Genomic DNA, 22,094 nt, shown 5'->3' with positions numbered 1-22,094 from the left:
GTTTGCATTTTTTTAATTTTAAAAATGTTGGTTGTTTTGTTATTGCATCATTCATTTTTCAGTGGCAAATACATTTCTGGCTGAAGCATTATCTTAAATCCAACTTGATTTAAATTCTAGGATTGGACTCCTTATTCAGGGAATTGCACCTGCCAAATTTCAGGAAGGTAGGGAAAAGTTACCATTTTTACAGGAAATTTAAATTCTCAGTAGAATAGGCAGAGGCAGATAATTGGCATCCCAGCAAGGCAGTCAGCAGGGAGATCAGTGCAGGGAGGGATCTGAAACCCCGACAAAGGCAGGCCAAGTTATGTAGTGAGCACAGAGGCTTGCATTTAATGCCTCGAAGAAACAAGCTGAGGGAAGTGCTCTGCACCCCAAGTAAGGTAGCTAGTGATGGCAGAACATTTAGGCACAATTCCCGGTCTCTCGATCACTATTCAGGAAGTGAGCATAACTCCTTAATGGAAAACAAACCATAGAATCATGCTTAGCAGAAATGAATTTAAGTGTGTGCAGATTGTAATGCATATATACACAGAAAGGGACTGACTACTGTCTATTACTTTGCAGGCATTTAGTCAGTGTGAATAACACTCATGTATCCAGTATATTTATCTACATTGCAAATAATCACATTGACATACACAGTGACACAAGAAATGTACAAACAGAGCAGAAATGGCAGCAGAGACAGATTTACATTTGAAGTAATGCTAAAGGTAAAGGAAATAAGTGGAAACCTCACACTAGCTGAATAGCAGAACTCTCTTCTTCAGTAGTAAACAAGGTTGCCAGGTGTCCGGTACTGACCTGGACAATCCGGTATTTTCACTAACTGTATGGGAAAAAACCTGAAAAAATAATGGACATTTAAATGTCAGGTTCCCCCCCCCCCCAGTTTTGCCTGTACAGTCAGTGAAAATACTGGACTGTCCAGGTCAACTGGCAATCTTACCAGGCCCAAGCAGCTCAAAGCACATGGTTTGGGCTTGGAGGAGGTGGCGCCAAGCTAAAGTACGAAGCAGCAGTTTAAAAAATATATATCTTGCAACCCTACTAGTAAAAAAAAGCAAATCAATCACACTTTCACAAAGTTCAGTCACACAACAGCTGTGCAATCTGCCTAACACCAGAAAGAACCTGAAAATGTTCAGTCTCAAAAGAACAGAACTAGCTCAGGCAAAGTGAGGCTGAATGAAGGGAATGCTACTTATGTAGAATCAAGAAAGCCCGCCCCAAGGTAACAATGTTGGTGGAAACACTGGGGAAAGAAAGACTTATCAAGAAAAGCCTCTCATGTTACAAAACCTGTTTTAGGCTGTTCCCATATAGGGATTTTTCCTGCATGAGCAGCAGGAAGCCAGCACAGTATTAGGACATCATGATCCATGACTCGTCTGGCTCCCATATAGTACCCCATTGAGCTGGATTAAAAATAAACCTGCTTTAATCCAGCTCAAAGGAGAAACTGTGGCTGAAGGCAGAGCGCCCATTATAGGGGAAGAATCATAGAATCATAGAAGGAACCACTATAGGAAGAAGGCAGAGCTAACATTTCCTCCCACTCTTTTCAGCCCTTGCAAGGGCTTTTCCCTTTCCCAGCTGAGCTACACTATAGCATTACAGCATGACTTGGAAGGGAAAGGAAAATTCTGGATTTTTATTAATATTTTAATTCTGGACATTAATTGATAACTTTTGATGTTTATTGTTTTTATTACATTTTATTTTGTAAGCTGCCTCAGACATGTTCCCTAGAGAGGTGACATAATTTTTTTTTCTAAATAAATGGAAGGGACGAGAAATGGCGAGGGGTCTGAAATTGCCATCATGCCTGAACCAAAGCACAGATGCCATGGGGAAAAGGGGCAGGGAGAGAGGAGCAGGGGTGGGGGTCAGTGGTAGCAGCTAGCACATTGGGGATGGAGGCGTGTGGATGCTGATCCTGCCCCATTTGCTGCTGCAGTGGAGCATTTCCCCACCTGTGTGTGGAAGCAGCCTTACTCTGCTGACTCAGAAATTTGTTTATTGCTTTGTTCATTTCTGAGTTCCTCCACGCTCCCTCTGAACCTGAACTCTGCTTGAACTGTGTAAGCCAGAAGTCAGATGCCAGAATAACAAATATTAATGAATATTGTTAGCTAACCTATTCATTTTTGTTATAATAATGACAATAACAAATAGGACTTCTTGGCTGTGCTTCTTCATTAGTTAACAAATGCACACACAATCCTATTTAGAATGCTCTAGCTCCTTAAAGTCCACAAACCCTAAAATATTTTCTGCAGATTCCCATGGGTGCACTGACTACTAGAGGTGAGACTGAGCCAGGGTGGATTTGAGCTGCTTAAAGGGGCAGTATTTCAGATATTTAGTTGAAGTCTTTATTGCATTAGCCCCAAAAAACACAGCAACAATACAGAATAAGGTAGGAATTCCACCAAAATAAAATTTAAAATAGTAAAATAACTTAAAGAATTAGACATTTTCCAGAGAGTATTAAAATACAAATACAACGCCATCATTAAAATATCTATCTAATAATAAGAAAGAGCATATTGTCCAGAGACAAATAAAAGATAAGTGACCCAGAGTGGAGCAGTCACGGGTCAGACATACTATGGTCAGCATGCCCCATCGTCTTTTTATCCTTCATGATGGCAGCAGCAAATCTTGCCATTTGGAAAGTAATGAATTTGTCTCTATGTTTCAGTAATATAACTAATTTATCTTGATCTGACCTTCTTGGGAAGCAGGATATTATGGTCCACAAAAATCTATTACACCCAACCTCATATCTTGGACATTGGAATGTGACATGGGATAAATCCTCAGTAGACTTTTCAACCCAGGAGCATATTCTTTTCCTATATGGGATCCCATTAAAATGGACTTCCAAAACTGCAAGCGGTAAAATATCTAAGAGTGCCCTGGTGAAGGTCTTTCTCTACTTGCAGTTCTTTAAACTGGCAAAGTATACTGAAAGAGTCAGGGAAGAGGAAGATAAAGTATATAAAGTATAGTTATTCTCAAGTTGCCTATGATTGGTTTGAGCACTCTGGTCTAACAGTCTATTTCATGAGTAGTTTGGCTGCAAAGAATCCAAGGGACCTCAAGTAGGAGCCAAGACTAGCCACCAATCTCAACACATTAAGTGCGCCATGAGTTATCCTTCGTCTCTCCATACGCCAAGGTCAAAAGGCCTGGGGATGTACAGAAGACGACCTTCAGCCACTAATTTTTTTTTTTTAATGAACTAGGGTTGTTACTGAGGGTAGGGATAATTCTACTCTAACCATAGCTGAAAGTGTTGATGGTGGAACAACTAGTAATCAGCATGCAAATTTGTTTTGATACATTTCTAAAGATTGGAGAAAATGGGGCTGACTTGATTTTGGGGTACATAAGAGCTGTTGGGAGTCTAGGACACAGAGGACTGCATCACATTTGCTGAAGTCTTCAAAAAATCAGCATGGTGCGTTTGTGTTAAGTACCCTCAAGTCGCTTCCGACTCATGGCGACCCTATGAACCAAAGTCCTCCAAAATGTCCTTGGTAGCACTACAAAAAATATGACCTAATGTAGTTTCACCTTTGCTCAAATCTGTGTTCTTCCTTAAAACTGCATGCTGTTCCTTAGCCTCCATTTGCTTCTATGGAATTCCACAGCTGCCTTAGGTATGTAACTAGAAGGTGAGCTGAATATAAACTTGTAATATTCCACTTTGAATTAGATTAAGAGTAGATACAGAACACACCCTTGAAAAATGTTTTGGACATAAAAATATTTTTTTAATTGGCTGTAGCAAATACTGTACTATCAGTAGGAACACTTGACAGCAAAGAATCTGGTGGATGTGGCATATTTTGCAATTAAGCATACATTTCGTCACCATGTGAGTTCAGTGACAGAGCCCATGTTTTGTATGGAGAAGGTGCCAGGTTAAAGAAGCACAGGTAGCTGATACTGAGAAACACCTTAACCTGCCTGAGATCCTGGAGAGTTGCTGCCTGTCAGATTAACTGACCTGGATGGATCAATGATCTAACCTGACTTTGTATGAATGGCTATGGTTTTGCATGCAACGTACAGTGGAAAGGAGATGCACTTATGTAACGTGCAAAGCCATTCAGAGAACCCATTTCTTTGAATGGGGACAAAGATCTGGAGAGTTCCAAGGCATTGAACAAGTGTGCCAGGCTGGCACTGAATTACAGCCATCTATCTACGCATTCTTGACAGACTATTGCTGTCTGAGCATTGTCAGTATTGATTCTCCATGATGGCTGCATTAAACTTGCTCTGATGCTCAGTGTATCAAAGAGGAAACCTCTTCAACCTCCATCTTTCTAATTTCAATCCTGTCAGTTAGGTCTTTTATACATGGGAATTTTACCTTGGGTTCAACTCTCCCTTGACCCATACTTTTCTGAACTATTCTCAAAATCCTACGCATGGTGGTTGCTTGCCCTGAAGAAAGTCCTGGAGTATCAGGAGTAAGTTTTTGTGCTGCAGAATCACCAGCACAAATCCGGAGCATCTGATTCCCTGCCCCTTGAAAATGCTGTTTTGTAATTGGCTGTAGTCTGCAATGGGATGTACTAAAAGGAATGATAGGATTGCCTACTGGAAACAATGGGAGAGGCTGGAAGGCCCATTGAAGATTATGGGAGCCAGGATTGCAAGATGACTTGCATGGGCTCCAATGGAATACATTACAGCACAAAAACAGTTGCAAAGAAAATGTGGAATGGATTTTCCATTAGGACACTTGACCCAGATAAACTGCTCTAGCACTGGATTGCCAGCCCCCAGAGTGCACTGTCATTCTGGGGGCTGTCATTCCAGTCTCAGAGCACAGATTCTGTTCCCTGGGTCTGTCATTCCACTCTCGGAGCTGTCATTCCAGTCCCAGAGCACAGATTATGTTCCCTGGGACCATTATTCCACTCTTGGGGCTGTCAATCAGGTGCCAGAGTAGTATACCTGGGCCAAGTGACCTTAATGGAAAATCCATTCCGCATTTTCTTTGCAACCATTTTTGTGCTGTAATGTATTTCAACGAGCCCATGCAAGTGCAGCTAAGTTGGTTCCTGATTATGCAAACACTTGCTTCCTCCTCTCCCCCTTGGCTTGGCTGGAAGAGGAGGGAGAACCCAGGAATACCTTATGCACGCAAATAGTTACAATTTAAACCGAGTTGATCTCAGAGCAGACGTTAAATCTGTGGCAAAACAGCACTGGGAAAACCTGAGAAAAGTGCAGGGTGGGCGCAAGGTCAACCCTGAGGGACGGAAAAAGCATGCATAACTCCAAGGAACAATCGAGTCAGTCCGAAGAAACAATCGAGTCAGTCCGGGGATGAAAGTGAGTCAAAGTACCCATGCATAAAGGACCAGCCATTTCCTTGAGAATGGAGAGTCAGGATGCTAATAGTAGTAATGTATTCATTTTGCATATTCTTTCTCCATTGCCTCCCAGTAATCAGCAGTATAAAGGCCTCAGGTTAAAAGAAGCCTGAATCATAAACATGCAGCTCCCTTTGTTCTGATAATCACTGCAGACACATTCCAGCCCTTACCAAGTAGCGAATATTAATAATTCATAAAGCACCTAAGAAGATTACATCAGCTTTCTGACACATACCACACAATGTCCCGTTGTGCCAGCCATCTGTCCCTATCTCAAAGGCTGAAGCAACTGCAAATGATTTCAGGTCCCATCCCACCACCCGTTCCTGCGGCTTGACTCTGGAGAGCTGCATATGCATGGGTTAACACACAAAGGAGGAGACCCACTTTCCAGGTTACAATAGGAAGGCTGTGCCTAGTATTCATTTTCAGTCAGCGTTATCCTTGTCACGAACTTAAACAATGGTAGCAATAAACAGGGACAGAAAGACTTTAATAAGTGACATTCATGTAGTCCAGAATAGCCTGTTGAAGTATACCAGAATGTTGGGGTGGGTGGCGGGGAGGGGAGCTGAGCGCAGACCCTGCGTTTTGTTGCCTTGTTACAAACCTTGTTTAAAGTGTTTGCATAAACAATTATTGACATATCTTGGGGGGGGGGGAAACACCCATTTTGTGAACAAGCACCTGAAACAACACACAAAGAAAAATCTTCTCCATCTTTTCCCCACTACACAGAGGCCTGTCTGGACAGGATATTAGATACCACCATTCAGAAGTCTACATTGATTATAGACAGGCAATATAAGATGAGGCATAAGAAGGGACACAAGAAGTTAAGCCACCTTCCAAGAACTAACAGGACCCAGTAGACATTAGAAGGAATGGTCTTTTTTTTTTTTAAGAGATAAATTAGAAGAATCACCCCTCCCAAGCTGATCATAGGTAAGAGGAAAGAGAGCACTCACCTCCCTGTTTACTTCTGTCAAGATAGATTGAAACCCTTCGGGCCAGACCTGTGAGAAGACAGGGATTAAGGGGTTGATGCTAAGGGTAAGTTGGTCAGCCAAAGCAAAACAAATCTTAAAAAGGATTAGAAAAAGCAACCCAAAAGGAACAGAAAAGAACACAGTTAAGAGAGAAGCAGAAGAGGCCTCTATTTAGGAACAAAGGCAGACAAGTAGCTTGAACACTGCAGCAGTCCTAGGAAGCCATTAACCATGGGGAGAAAAACAAGATTGTACTTTTTTTTGGCGCCTGTCCCCATATTGTTGGTAATTTTCTCTCTAAGAATGACCCCTCCTCTTGGACCTAGAGCAAAATGCCTCTCATTGTCACGAGAGAGTGAGAAATGAAAAACCACTCTAACTGACCCTCTACATAAAACACCTGCTTGGAGAAAGATAAACACAAAACAGCAAGCATGTGTTGTTTAGGCCTCACACACTGAGCCACCAGCTTGGCTGTGGCACAGTATAATGGGCTCCAACACAGTGCGCTCCAATGATTTGCTAATGAGCCCTTGGTCAGAGAGGCAGGGCAATTTACAGAGGCTGTGCTCAAACAACTGCTTAAGTGGAGGAAATTAGTGGTACAAGAAGATTCATTTCAAGTCATCAGAAAGAAAGCTGGATAATGAAAAATGCTGAGGGTGGCGGCAGTAGCCCAGCCATAAAGATGGGGCATTACAAGCACATCCTGGGGTTAGCTGCCCTTGGGCTTGCCCACAGAACACCAGGAATTTGAGAAAGAGAGCCAACTTGTCCTGTCCAGGGCGGTTCTTGCAAAAGCCCGTCTGCATATTCTAGTTCACCTATTTAAATCTGTGAGAAGGGAAAGCAGTGCTGACAGAAATACGTAACCCCATTCCAAAACTATGATTTGGGGTCCCCTTGCAAAAGACGATTTGCTGTATAGACTGGTAACATCCAGTACTGATCACAGGCAGACAGAAACCTTGGCTAGGTGGACTGCCAATGTGATCCAGGAAAAAAAATTATTCCTTGCTCCACTTGCCTCTCACAAATTTGTTTGGAGGAAGTATTATTATACAAAATGGCAATTATGCTGACAGGAACTGACATGTCCTCTTTGTATAAGTTTAGAGACCTAGCTAAGAACCTGTTCTGTGCTTTCTGCTAAACCATGAATCTTAAGTATCCTATTAGTATCAGAATCAGACTTCGTGTTCTACGTGGACTCTTGCATTTCCTTCATGCAAACAAGCATTGGCATTTTGAAGTAACTACTGATATTGAAAAGCCTGCCACAGTGTGACTAAAATCTATTACATTTTTTATCCCATCTTTCCTTCAAGGAGCTCAGGATAACATACACTAGGCTGGATCCAATGGAAGAGTTCATGGAAAGTTTTGGAGGAGTGGTTCTTGCCTCCTATCTTTCCCTTCCCCAAGCAGTGGGCCATTCGTCCTGAAGCTCCTCCCTGAGGACCAAAAGAGCCTTCCACACAAGTTGCTCCATGGGACAGGGGGAGGGGCTGCAGTAACAATGAGAAATCAGGTAAAATTGCCTCCTTTGTCCTCTTCTGTTCATGGCTTACCTCAGCAGATTCCCCATCATCACTGCAGCCCCCATTATATGGCTTAGTTTGCTTGCAAGGGTCTTCTAATCCCGAGAGAAGAGTTTTGGGACACTTGAGGAATAAGGGAAAGATTAATTCTGTCATCCCTGTCCAAACTCTTCCAGTGGGATACAGCTCATGGTTCTCTTTTCCTCTATTTTATACTCACAAAAACCCTGTGAAGTAGGTCAGGGAGCAGAGAAATGAACTAGTATGGAAAACAACCTAGAAACACCCCGCCCATACACACACACACACAAAGGCTTGCTCAGCTCTGTTGACATGAGTAACAGAAGAGACCAAAGCAGGAGACAAATGGCATAGACAAACACTCAGAAGCCACAATGACCAGGTACTAGGTGTATTTGGATGTCTATCTTTTTGCCCTCAATATGAACTATGAAGACAGCCCTGTTGCGCAGAGTGGTAAGCTGCAGTACTGCAGTCAAAAGCTATGCTCATGACCTGAGTTTGATCCTGATGGAAGTCGGTTTCAGATAGCTGGCTCAAGGTTGACTCAGCCTTCCAGCCTTCCGAGGTCGGTAAAATGAGTACCCAGCTTGCTGGGGGTAAAGTGTAGATGACTGGGGAAAGGAATGGCAAACCACCCTGTAAACATAGTCTGCACAGGAAACGTCGGGATGTGACATCACCCCATGGTCAGTAATGAACTGGTGACTGCACAGGGGACTACCTTTACCTTTATGAACTATGTGCATATAACAACTGGTGATGCCTACTCTAGTCCCAGAGTGTTTTATTATAGACAACACTGGTTAGATGGTGATTAAATCAACATCAGTCAGCTCTGAGTTAGCTCATAAAATACATAGGACCTGTGGTCCCATTTGATTCAATGTCCAAAATGTTATAGTACGATCAACATGATATTTACTCCTGTCTGCCTTACACCCCAGCTAGACAATGATTCTGGAGGGTAGATGTAAGCCAAGAAAGGGAATAGTCAATGCTAAGAAAAAAAGCCTAATTGCTATAGTGATATATGGTCAGTGCTGCCTTGAAGCCTTCTGGTTCCCCCTTTATAGAGGCACCAGCACGTGTTCTGCTACAGAAAAAGAACTACACAGTCAGTTGGAAGCTTTCTTTCCTTCTAGCCCTCTTAAACTACTCTAGCCTGCTCTTCACAAATGAGTAAGCTTACTTAAAGCGGTCATGTCCACTCCTTAAGAGTGTCCTCTGCTCCTGCTGTTCATTCAATCCTCTGGTGAGGTCAGTCACCTCTTTCTCATCAAGAAGATTACATCATCAGCAGAGGATTAGGAGGTGCAGGAGGAAAATGGAGGAAAAGCAACCACCAGCACAGCTGCTGAAACGTGGATAGTTTTCCTCTGGCCATATAAAGAGGGAAGCACAACACAGAATATCAAGGCCATGAACATAATGGTCTCAGAGAGATACCAGGCACATTATAACCTTGCGCTGAACTGTACTTGCAGACTCCACAGTAAAGGCTAGCACTAACCCTAACCCTGAGTCTTTACAGCAAGTGAAGTTCTCTGTGTGTTTAACTACCCCTATCATCCCCACAGCTGAATGCAAGGATAATAGCAATCTCAAGGATCACAAGAATGTTTAACAGGAAAAGATTCTGCCACGGAAGCAGACCCCGCCCTGCCTTAGAGCTCTTATTCATTAAAATAGAGAAGTTGATGCTGGTTGGAAATCCAAACCGTAGTGCACGGATAGATATCGGACAGGGTGGTCACATAAGGGGATCTCTGTCACTCATCTGCTTAGATCATCTGTTGCTTCTGTGTGCCTTCTCTTTGCTGGTGTTGTAAAAGGGGACGAAGAGGGGGATGGTAAAGAACAGCCAACATTTTCTTGCTTTGTAGCAGACATTGACAGTCCCTTTGTAAAGACAACAAGATCTTTACACCTGAGACACAAACATTAATGTCCATTATTCAAAATTAACTGTATTTGCAATCCAATATTTCATGTGTACATTTTGTGCCAATATGATGGCTGGAATTTCTTGTTGTGCAGTTCTTTTTAATTTTCCTCTCCTTCCTGTCCTCTCAATTCATGGTGGGATACACCGGAGCAAGTATAAATGGACTTCTGGTGCATGGACAAGATATTGGTGTGTATCATCTTTTAAACTGGGGAAGAAGATGATAGCAGCAGTGGACAAGTTAATGGAAAGCACAAGGATGCAACCGGATTTGCATACAGACACCAGTTTCTATGCTGGTTGTCCACTGGATAAAGAAAAATATGCATGTACATGTTTCAATTAATTGAGATGTAATTCACTAAAATGCAATTCTAGGAGTATATTTATGCACTAACTCAAAAGAACAAGAAATAACTATTTAAGGGATCATGGCTAAACAGAATATATTTCTGAATTTCTAAAAATGGTCTCTTGTTCAGATCTGAACAAAGGGCTACTAAGTCACTAGCTGAAATCAGAAGTGAGGGTATTACAGTACAATACACATCAGCTGTCTGTAGCAGCAGGTTCTTGTTCGATCTTGAACTTTTGAAGAAAACATGCAGATTATAAAACTACCTTTGAAGCCTTTGAAATAAACTTTTTTCTTTGCTTAGATTTAAGACAAGGACAGGTTCAGATAGATGATCACCTAAATTTTGTTAAAAACTGTAGGCAGCTACATTGGTCTAGGGGAATAAATAAAAAATAACAGTAATGTCATACCTTTTATTAGGACCAACCAAACATGAAATGCAATTAGCATGCAAGTGTCTAAGTTGTGCAGATAGAAGGGCTTTCCCATCAAGTCCAGCATCAAGTCTCTCTCCCCACCCCCCTCCATGCCTCCCCATTTTGTACTGTTTAACATCAACTCTGAGGAAGAATTTCATGGAACTCAAGAGCTTTGCTCACTAATTTATGATATTTATTTATTTACCTCATTCATTCCTTGTCTTCCCCAGAGCAGCTTACATAAGAACATAAGAAAGGCCATGCTGGATCAAGGCCATGCTGGATCAGACCAAGGTCCATCAAGTCCAGCAGTCTATTCACACAGTGGCCAACCAGGTGCCTCTAGGAAGGCCCCAAACAAGATGACTGCAGCAGAACCATCCTGCCTGTGTTCCACAGCACCTAATATAACAGGCATGCTCCTCTGATCCTGGAGAGAATAGGTATGCATCATGACTAATTACCATTTTTACCAGTAGCCATGAATAGCCCTCTCCTCCATGAACACGTCCACTCCCCTCTTAAAGCCTTCCAAATTGGCAGCCATCACCACATCCTGGGGCAGGGGGTTCCACAATTTAACTATGCATTGTGTGAAGAAATATTTCGTTTTAGCTGTTTTGAATCTGTCACCCTCCAGCTTTAGCAGATGACCCCATGTTCTAGTACTATGGGAGAGGGAGAAAAACTTCTCCCTGTCCACTCTCTCCATACCATGCATAATTTTATAGACGTCTATCATATGTCCCCTTAACTGCCTTCTTTCCAAGCTAAACATCCCTAAGCATTTTAACCACTCCTCAGAGGGCCGTTGCTCTAACCCCCTGATCATTTTAGTTGCTCTTTTCTGCATTCTCAAGCTCTGCAATATCCTTTTTTAGGTGTGGTGACCATTCTGCTCTCCTCCATTTTATCTTCACAACAACCCTGTGAGGTAGGTTGGGATGAGGGTGTTTGACTGGGCCAAGGTCACCCAGCAAGCTTCCATGGCAGAGTGGGGATTTGAATCTGGGTCTCCCACATCCTAGTCCGGCACTCTAATCACTATACCCCACTGAATCTCAAACATTCGGGTCAATCCTAATGAAAAGTACTATACTACTGCTGTTTTAGGACTTAGATATGAACTTTGTTTATTCATTTTGTTGGACTTGCATAGAAGATGATGCATGTGTGTAAAGTACCATCAAGAACAGCTGACTTATGGCAACCCCGTAGGGTTTTCAAGGCAAGAGATGTTCAGAGGTGGTTTGCCACTGCCTGCCTCCGCTTGGGCTCAGAGAGTTCTGAGAAAACTGTGACTGGCCCCATGTCACCCAGCAGGCTTCATGTGGAGGAGTGGGGATCGAACCTGGTTCTCCAGATTAAAATCTGCCATTCTTAACCACTATACCACACTGGCTCTTAGAAGATGTTTTCTTCTATATTTTCTCCTGCCTTTTATACTTCAAGGTTAGACCTCAAGTCTTATTGCTAGCTCTGGATACAATTTTACACATGACTATTTCTTTTAAAATTAGCCTATTTGTTTATAGTTACAAGTTGCCAGTGGTTACTAATGTTATAACTTCTTTTGTATTGGTGACAGAGAAAATGCATACAAAAATTGTACTGTATTTAAAATGTGTGGAACCTTGTAATGATTTGAATATTTTTATTACACTGCACTGGGATGAATTTCCTGTATTTGCAGTATCTGGTACTAATCTGGTCAACCACAAATGAATTAATAAAATGAGCTGAATTGTGCAGTTAATGGGGATTCTGATTCTCAGGTGGACAGCCGGGGACACTTCAGACAAGAGGGGCTTTAAATGAGCATTAAATAAATATGAAGGGGCCAGTGAAGACCAAGTCTTGGAGAGATCAGCTTGAGATTCAAGTGTAGCACTCTTCCCTGAGCAATACAGCCATTTCCAGAATGGCCTGTTTCTTCTGGCTACTATTGATGACATGCCAGTAAGTGGCAGGATTTCAGCCACAGCAAGTTTAACTTCCAGCAGTTTACAATCAATTCCTTGCATTTGTAATGGAGTGCTGAAGAGTTTGGGCTTAGAGCAAATGGGCCTCAGCTTTCTCACTGCCAGGCTAGATAAGGCACAGAAATAAAAGCACCATGAGGCAATTTTAAAAGAGAGAACTAGAATAAGACCTGTCAAAGTTTGAGATCTGAGAGAAGGCTGGCAGGTGAATCTGAACGAATAGCTAGAAGGTGCATTGCCCAGGAAAAGCAGGGCAACATAAGGGAGGAAAGTGACATTAAAGAAACATAGGTAGGCAGTGCTACTGAAATGTAAAATTCCTAATGTTCAAAGGAAAGTAATTTTTATTTTGACATGCCAAAACTGCTGCTGCTTTTGGGCTGCGCTAACATAAATATTTTGAAGGGGGGGCAAAAGAGTAGATTAGCATCAGGAAGTTTTCAAATAAGGTGTTGTCAAGGCTTGAGTGCCAAGATACACAAGCTCAGAAACGAGAGCTGTCAGAGCATTAATGAGTCCTCGTGTCTTGGACGCAGAGCAAGTACCCTTTTATTATAGTGTTTGACAGAGGTTCTGTGCTCACGTTACCCTGCAATGGCCGCCTGGACTGGCTTGCTTCGTGAGGGGTCTCTTGTTGACCTCTAGCCCTGCCGAGATTGTTAAAATACTTGGGCCACTTACATCTACCTGCACTGCCATCCTGTATATAAGCCTATTTCCTATTATCCCTTTGAATCCCCCACAATGAATGGCAGGAAGTACTGCAAGTAGAGCTAAAGTCAAGGCAGGCTGAGCAGGGTCATATGGGAAGCATGCAAAGCTGGAGGAGGAGAGGGTGAACAAGCAAGCTGGAGGAGGGGAGGGTGAACAGACAACGGGTGAGCTCCTGGGTAAGCCCTGAACTGACAGGAGATAACCAGCTGCCAGAAGGAGGTCAAGGAAGGGCAGTGCTGAGTACAGCATTTTCGGATAGTTCTCTACCTAGAAGGAAAAGTTAGATCTGACCTCCAGTGATGCAACTCCATTGGAATCCAGGCGGGAGAACAAAGTTGAATCCCTCTATTTAGCATTACGGGGGGCGGGGGGAAGAGCCTCCCCATCTATTCCCAGCTGGCATCTATATTAAAGACTGATTTCTTTTTAAAAGCATGGCGGAGAAGAAATCTATCTTCAGGTTACTCCATAAAGGCCAAAGGATAGTTAACCAGACATTACTGAAGGCAGAAGCAGAGAAAACTATGCCGGGTTACCCAGCCCTACTACAAGCCACGGCAAGTTATTATTACCCCTCCAAATCTGGATAGGCTGCCAGGCCCATACCTACCGCGTGTTGTTGGCAGCATGTCTGATAAGCCCTGCCAGGCAGTTACCATCTCGGGATTCTTCTCCAGGTCAGCAAAGTTTTTCCACACCCTTATAGCACCGTCATCTTCAAGGGAGGACAGAAAGGAAAACATAAGGCAATGCCAGTCCTGCCATGTATTAAGCAATACATTCGGAGGAGAAGAGAAACTCTGGACAGTGCCACATAATTAAATGTCATTTACTCATTCCCATTACCAATTCTGCTTTAATGTACAATTCATGGAACTTGGGACTGGTTCCACTAGGCCAAAGTTTCTTAAACTGTGGGTCGCGACCCCATATGGTTTAAGAAACTTTGTTTAAGAAACTTTGGCCTAGTGGAAGCAGTCCCAAGCTCCATGAATTTTCACTGAATGTGGGGTTGCGAAAAATTTGGTAACAGTCAATGGTAAAATTATATGTATACCAAAGAATTGTTTTAAAATAAATTTCTTTATGACTCGTTTGATTTGTATACCTATTTTATATACCTATATACCCGGGGTCACATAAAAATTTCTTGGGCGAAAAGGGGTTGCAAGTGGAAAAAGCCCTGCACTAGGGCCATGGTTTTCCAAATAGACAGCAGGCATCCCTAAGGAGGTCAGTGGTCGCTATGGAAGGTTTGCACTCCTCCCTAATCCTTTATAACCAGCTATTTTTTAAAAAAGTGTGGGTTAGGTAAGGAGATAGATTATCAAGCAGCCCTCTATTCCCAATCACAGGGAGAAAACTGTCTGGCAATATAAACCATGCTTTTCTTACTCCCATGCTTTATTGCTTTAACTAGAAGTAAGCAACAGATTTCTGGAGGCCAAAGGATAGTTAACCAGACATTACTGAAGGCAGAAGCAGGGAAAACTATGCAGGGTTACCCAGCCCTACTACAAGCCACTGAAAGCCATTGAAATTCATAAACATCAGCACAATTTAACAGAAAAGAAGAGAGTTTAAGAATGAATAAGGCTTGGCTTCCTGTCCTGAAAACCTCCAGACTAACAAAGACTATAGTCTACAATAGCCATGCGGATTAGCTTTGGATTTCACACATTAACAGATCACTTCAGGATACAGTGGTTCCATATTGACATACCACACCCTCATTAGCACATTACCTTTGATACTTTTTGCAGGACAATGATTCAGCTCAAACCCAACCCCTTTCTGACTATATATTACTCTTCCTACACACTTGACACTGAGAGACACTGTCCTTTAGTGTTACTCCTCTGAAGATGCCTGCCACAGCTTCTGGCGAAACGTCAGGAAAAAAATACCAAGACCACGGTCACACAGCCCGGATAACCTACAAGAACCAACATTTCTGGAGGTTTTTCAATTCCTGGCATCCCTTTCGCAGCCCAGCATTTCCCTCGTCATGATTCTGGATTGGAGTGTCAATTAGAGAAGCTTCTTACGGAACAATCTAATGACATCTTCCATAAAAGTTCCAATGGGGTCGTAATATTTTCTTTCTCCTGCGCCTTCAACATCTTTTTGCTTTTTAGAGCTCTTTCTTTTCCCTTGAGACTGAAAATGGGGAAGGCACTTATCTATCTAGTACATTTTAATCCCATCCTTCCTCCAATGAGCCCAGGGCAGCATATTTGGTTCTCATCCACATTTTGTCCTCACAACAACCCTGTGAAGTACACTAGGCTGAGAGAAATTGACTAGTCCAAAGTCATCCTCATGGCGGAGTGGGGATTTCAAATCAAGTCTCCAATCACTACACCACAATGGCTTTCATAAATGGCTCCAGCCTTCAACAGCATATTTCACCAACCGTTCACCTTGTTTGCTCCCTCTTGCCATCCAGCAAAAACGTTTTCAGTGTTTACGAATCAGCGGGGGAATTGGGGGGGGGTAAGGATGCTTTAGAGGCGCCACAATTCCTTTGCCAAAGTTTCCTAATTAAGTGAAACAATTCAACAATAGGAAATCCTTAGTCTGACAGGTTTAAAATGGGCCAAGGAAATAAGGAAATATACAAGTATCAGCTTTGAGTGGTGATGGTTTTGAGAAGAGCACGGATGGAGAATACCACTCCACGCTGCAAATGTTTTCAGCAATACTGTTTGTTAGTTTATCTGTTCGGGATCAGACAAGGACATTGAAGATGCTCTAATTTTAACATAACACCGACAGAGAAAGATATATAAATGTTTCCCCCCCCTAATTGTACCTATGTACTAGATTTTTAGCCTGTCATTCCTCCAAGGAGCTCATGACATGGCTCCTTACAACACACCCATTCACTACTCGAGTAATGGCAGCACCAATGCTCAAGCACAGATAGCGAGAACAGAATTCCCATTTAGATTTCTTGTCTGTGTTTTGTGGACAAGGATTTTGTACAATCCTAAGCAGAGTTATACCTTTCTAAGTCCACTGTAGTCAGTGGGCATAGAAGGGTGTAACTCTGCTTAGGATTGCACTGTAATGCTATCATGAGTTCAAGTAGGTTTGGGGCATATATGAATGTTTTCCTATAAGGATTTTATTGCTACCTTAATGCAAACAAGCCTAAAAGACCATAATCGAAGTAAATTGCAGTATGTTTAATAGTTTCCAAAGAAATTTCACCAAACAACTCCTAAATGCATGGCTTTATTAGAACAATATTCATGACTGCTTCACTGAACAAGAGTCTGCTTTTAGGGTGGCTGTCTCCCTGAACAAATGCATGCTATTTCTTTCACCTACTCATACATACAAAGTTCCCACGGGATGCAGTCATGATCATACACCCAGCAATACTTTGTAATACTTTGCTCCACAACACATATTTGCATAGACATGATCTGCTCTGAAACTAACAATGCACACTAATGCTATTTGGCTTAAAAGTGGAAGAGACTGCCACAGAGCCCCATACACCTGGAGATACATTCTGCAATGGCCTCTAGTACCGATAGTGTGGTTTTTTTTGTCCCCAACTATGGTTCAGAGCACCCCTGTATGTATGCATATGAAATTTTAATTGGAGAATCCCCCTCTTCTCCCCAGCTATCCACAGAACCATAGAGTTGGAAGGGATCACCAGGGTCATCTAGTCCAACCCCCTGCACAATACAGGAAACTCACAACTACCTCCCTCCCAGACCCCCAGTGACCCATACTCCATGCCCAGAAGATGGCCAAGATGCCCTCCCTCTCATGATCTGCCTAAGATCATAGAATCCGCATTGCTGACAGATGGCCATCTAGCCTCCAGGAAAGGAGAGCTTACCACCTCCTGAGGAAGCCTGTTCCACTGAGGAACCGCTCTAACTTCCTAATGTCTAGTGTCCTAGTACACGTTAGCTCCTGCTCCCCTCCCCTCCCTCCTGCCACTGCTTCCTAGGGCAAAACAACATGGCAGGAGTTCCAATGATGGAATTCCACTATCACATAAAGCCTGACCTTTGGTGGTGGAGGACTACTCTGGAATTGGGAGAGCCAGTGGCAAAGGGTTGAAGTACTGGGTAGATTCCTGTAGTCACTGTCAGAACCAGTGATATGGGGTGAGAACTTAGCACTGGTATTTCCTCCAATCTCCAACATGTTTTTGATGCTTGGGAATCTCTCTCACATTGTCGTGTTATAAATAAGTGCATGCCCACCTGTAGCAGTCAACAGTAGAGAACAGTCTTGTCCATTCAAATATTCCATGGCAGTGATCCTGGTATACCGTGGGTTTCCATTGTGAAAATAATCCAGTTTCTCCCCCTTTTCCCAGTCCCAAAAACTAAGAAAGGGAGAAAAAATACCCTATAAGTTAGAAGTGTGGGTTTCATATACGAAGCAGCTATCCCAGGATACAATAAGTTAGTTTACAGACTGACTTCAAATCAAATGTATTTTTTTTCCCTGAAAGCATTTGGCATCTCTTGATTAATTACATCTCCAGCTTCTGCAGAGGGAGCAATAAGGTTGAAATTGTATTAGAAGGGTTTGTAACAATGCTAGACGTAAACAAGCCCAAAAAATAAAGCAGGAGATCAGCTCAGATATGCCTATGTCACTTTGAAATTATCAGTGTCAAATAAGTCCTTACAGTCCTGAGTCTTACCAGATGCTGTCTTTGTCAGCTACTGCTATACACGGGGTGAACGGGTGAAACTTGACTACTGAGGGCATGCCAGGGTTCCTGTTCAGAAAGATTTGATCATCAAGTCTTGAAATGCCTAGAAAGGTAGATGGGAAACCAAAGAATACTGGCTTCAGTGTCGAGAATTCAAATTGAATCAAATGGACATAGCTTACCGCTCTATACCAGAGGTTTTCAAAATATGTTCCTTCCTACTGAAATTTGCTCTCAGAAACAAAATGAAGACATCACCCAGCTTTCATTCAAGCAGAAGCCCAACTGACGAGCTTGGTTTTGTCCAGCATATCAGTTTCCCATGTGAAAACAAAGGCAATAAAGGGCTGCTAAATCTGTTGGTTGATACTTTTTTCCTGGCACTGGTTTGCATCCCTGAGAAATGTGAGAAACTATGAAGCTTATCTGAGCTTGCCATGCTCCACGACTAATAGCCCATTCCTGAGCCTGGGGGCCGAATGGGCTTAGGGGGCGCCGTGACCCCCACACCAGCATCTGTGCCACTTGCACCATGCAAACTGGCATGGACGCCAGCATAGTGCCCCAAGTCCTTGCATTGGCGTCCCGGGAGGTGTTCTTGGGGATGGAGCAGCCGGTAGACAGCTTTCTAACCCCTTTCAGCCTGGGAATGCCCCTTTTAGCAACAGCAGTGCTGTGCCAGATTTTTGTTGGTGCAGCATCACTGTTTTCGATGGGGCTTCCCTCACTTTTCTTATTTTTCTTTAAAAAAATGCCCTCCCCCACTGCAGCGGCCAAATCTCTTTGGAGGCACCACGGCACTGCCCCGGCCATGCTGTCCCTGGCTGCTGCAGCTCTCAGGAATGGACCGTCTAATGGGGGTGAAAAGGTTACCAGTCGAGGTGTTTTGAATTTTTTGGGGCATGGTGAATGGGCAGGTTACAAATCCAGATGCCACTGAAATATATAATGCCCTTTTCAATATAAATTGTGCAAAATAAGAATCACATCTGAAATTGTGCAAAATGAGTATCATACCAAAGCTCCCAAATGGTCATAAAAAGTTCACAAAAAAGGAAGTTTGTGTAGAGTTGGCTGAAGGCAATCTGGCAATAACTTTACCAAGTATTTTTCACACAGCTGGTTGTGTGACCAACCAGTAAAGGTTGATCTCTAAAATAGACTACACCTAGACCTTTCACCACAGCTTACAATATCCAATAAAATATTTATAAGTACTGTATATTTTAAAATTGAGATATTGTTCAAAGCTCTATAAGGTATCATGAAGAATGTTGAGCTTAAGAGCTGGAGGGACATGAGATCCTTATCTGCTTCCAATGTAGTAAAGAGAAAATCCTCCCATAATATTCTGAATTGGTTGTTTCAATTGTTTGTACAGATGTGTGTTCATACCGTTCTGTTTCATAAAATTCTGAAGGTTCTCCTCCTCTCTGCTGACTCAAGCCTATCAGGTTTCTGAGCTGTACATGAGAGACAGGCCATCTCTATCAGCAGATTAATATTTCACACTAATCTTTCCCTAGCTGACATCTCAAAATGGGAAAACACCCCAAATGTTTTCCTCCCTGGTGAGAGCAATCTTAAGTCATGTTGAAAATGATACTATAGGCGAACAGCAGAAATTCATTCCTGTTACTGGCTGGCCAAGCAAGCAACAGAACAGCATGAATGTCAATTCTAACCACAGCAATGCAAAATTAAGGGGGCACTTCAGCAAAATACAGGGAATTCAAATGTCCGTCATTAAACAAAGAAGCCTAAAGCCTGATTTCTGCCTTGCAAATACATAAAGAGTTATAAATAAGAAAGACTGGCTTTGAGTAGAAAACAGAATTTACATGCTGGTGAAATGCTTACGAGCCAAAAGAGCCATCGTGTAAGAGAGGCGACACATTAAAAAACCCCTGCAGAAATATGACAGGATATGAATAAACAATCATTTACAGGGCTCCATAAAGCCAAGGGAAACTGAAGTTATTTAGTTGCCTTCTGAATGTTAAGAGGACACAGCAGACTCTTGCAGAACAGAAGCCAATCTGGTAAGGCTGACAACCCCAGCAGCATGTTGACATGCATCAAATTCTGACACTGCCCTTTGGACATAGTGGAAACTCTAGCATTTTGCTTGCAACACCCTTTCCCCCCTTGTAACTAAACTGCAATATCCATCAGCGCTTTAGAGAGGACAGGGAAGAAAGGCCAAAATGGTCAGTTAACAGAATCCGTGAAGTGCCCATGAGTGATTCATTATGTGCCAGATATTGTGCCTCTTAGTGGGCACATCTCCTCTGATCGGCATGGCTGCCTACAAGTTCCACAGCAAGATGTTGAGTTCAAGGCCAAACCAGAGCAAACTGCTGAAAGAGGCAGGAGAATCTCATTCCAGCTGCTGAATGTGGATCTCGTTCACTTCTCTAATTCCATTATTCTTTCCCACCTTTAGTAAAACCATATAACAAAAGAATCATTTACATTGAGTGTAACTGGGTCATTTGATTTTACTTGCCAATTTCCCTGAAAAATACCATATCCAGAAACTGGACTAGTACCACTGCAACTCTTGGGGCAGTTTTCGGCCACCACAAATCAGTTTACAGGTATGTGAATACAGTAATGGAAGAGTAATTGAGTGATTTTTAAATTTTAATTTCATATTGGAACTGTTACATCTATACATCCAATTCCCAAGTGTGCTCCCTATCTGCGGATACCTAAATCCACAGATAGGGGACACACCTCCCCCAGATGTTTCTGCAGACTTGGGGGACTCCCTAGGTTTGCAGAAAAATCTGAAAATTAAAAATAATAATTGGGGGTTGAAATCCCCCCTATATATAAAAAAGCATTATCTGCACATGCGAGGGGGCTGCTGCCACAGAGATCCTTTCTGGGCTCGGCTGCCATGTTTTTTTCAGTAGCAGGGGATATACAGGTATTTTTAAAAACAGGCATTTACCTTTTTGGATGATTTTCTGTGCTTGCTTTCGTACTCGAGCATTGCGCAAAAACCGCCACTCCCTCTCTTTGCGGACCTGGCTCTCCAAGTCATGTTCTTCTGGAATCTGCCAGTAAATAATAAAAAAGAATACAATAGGGCAAAAGGGGTGAAGACCAGAAAGTTCCTTGCAATATCATCTCGGCTTATTTCAGTCATAAAAGACTGTCGATGGTAAGTCCTCTTGCAGCATGGCCAACAGCAGTAAGAGACAGATAAAAGCCTTGTGTTCTTTTACACTTAATTACAGTTAAACACCATAAACTGATTCCCACCCAAGCCTGGGTAATCGAAAGGTTTCCTTTTAACCAGATGAAATAAACATTACATGTTTTCTATATATTTTCAACAAACAATAAAGCTAACATTTTTCCTTGACTAAATGCATGAAAAAATGATTTATGATTTGGAAGGCAATGTGGAATGTACTGTTTGAATGTAATTATGTACACAGATTGCTCACAAAAATGCCACTAGCATAGAGGGATAGCTGCTTAAAAATACACCTTAGGCCTATGATGAATAAATCATATCAATTGACAAATATCTGAAAACCTACTCTCTACCTATGCCTTAACAAGGGCCTTGCCTTTGTCTTTCCTTACACAGGCTGCATGATCTCCTAGGAAGAAAATGGATGTCCTTTTCCTTAAAGAGCAACACAGATTTATGAAGCTTACATAAATGGATTGCCACAGAGGATATATTTGAATCTAGTGGCTTCTATCATGAACCACAAATATATGGCAAATTCTGAAACCATTTAAACACTTGCCTCCATGACTTTTTTTACATGAAAGGAGCATGGTAGTTTGCATAATTCCTTCCTAATAAATAGTGCCATAAAACACTAGACTGGGAGGCATAAATACAGATGGTCTGGTTCACAGTTGAAGGTCCACATGGAAATCTTTTGTTTTTTTGCAGTACAACTCTTGAGAGTTTGAAAAGGAATGCTTCATTATTTACTTTAAACTCAGGGTTGGAAGTACCAATGTGGCCAGAAAACAGGAA

General features: G+C 42.4%; 1 protein-coding gene across 3 annotated transcripts in view; it reads right to left on the bottom strand.

The window, feature by feature from the left end:
- The window catches only part of RPTOR (regulatory associated protein of MTOR complex 1), a 494,290-nt gene that overhangs the window by 36,380 nt on the left and 435,816 nt on the right, over window positions 1-22,094 (bottom strand). For 2 of the 3 annotated variants that reach the window (XM_056867014.1, XM_056867015.1), the window contains 5 exons: window positions 21,042-21,147; window positions 18,071-18,185; window positions 17,622-17,746; window positions 13,997-14,101; window positions 6,383-6,430 (listed from right to left, as the gene is read on the bottom strand). In XM_056867014.1, coding sequence (XP_056722992.1) covers window positions 6,383-6,430; window positions 13,997-14,101; window positions 17,622-17,746; window positions 18,071-18,185; window positions 21,042-21,147 — 499 coding nt within the window. The remainder of the gene's footprint in view (window positions 1-6,382; window positions 6,431-13,996; window positions 14,102-17,621; window positions 17,747-18,070; window positions 18,186-21,041; window positions 21,148-22,094) is intronic. The other variant, XM_056867017.1, reaches the window with a different exon arrangement.

The sequence above is a fragment of the Euleptes europaea genome, chromosome 1 (genome assembly GCF_029931775.1).
Source record: "Euleptes europaea isolate rEulEur1 chromosome 1, rEulEur1.hap1, whole genome shotgun sequence".
Lineage (NCBI taxonomy): Eukaryota > Metazoa > Chordata > Lepidosauria > Squamata > Sphaerodactylidae > Euleptes > Euleptes europaea.
This window is presented reverse-complemented; position numbering and strand designations above follow the sequence as displayed.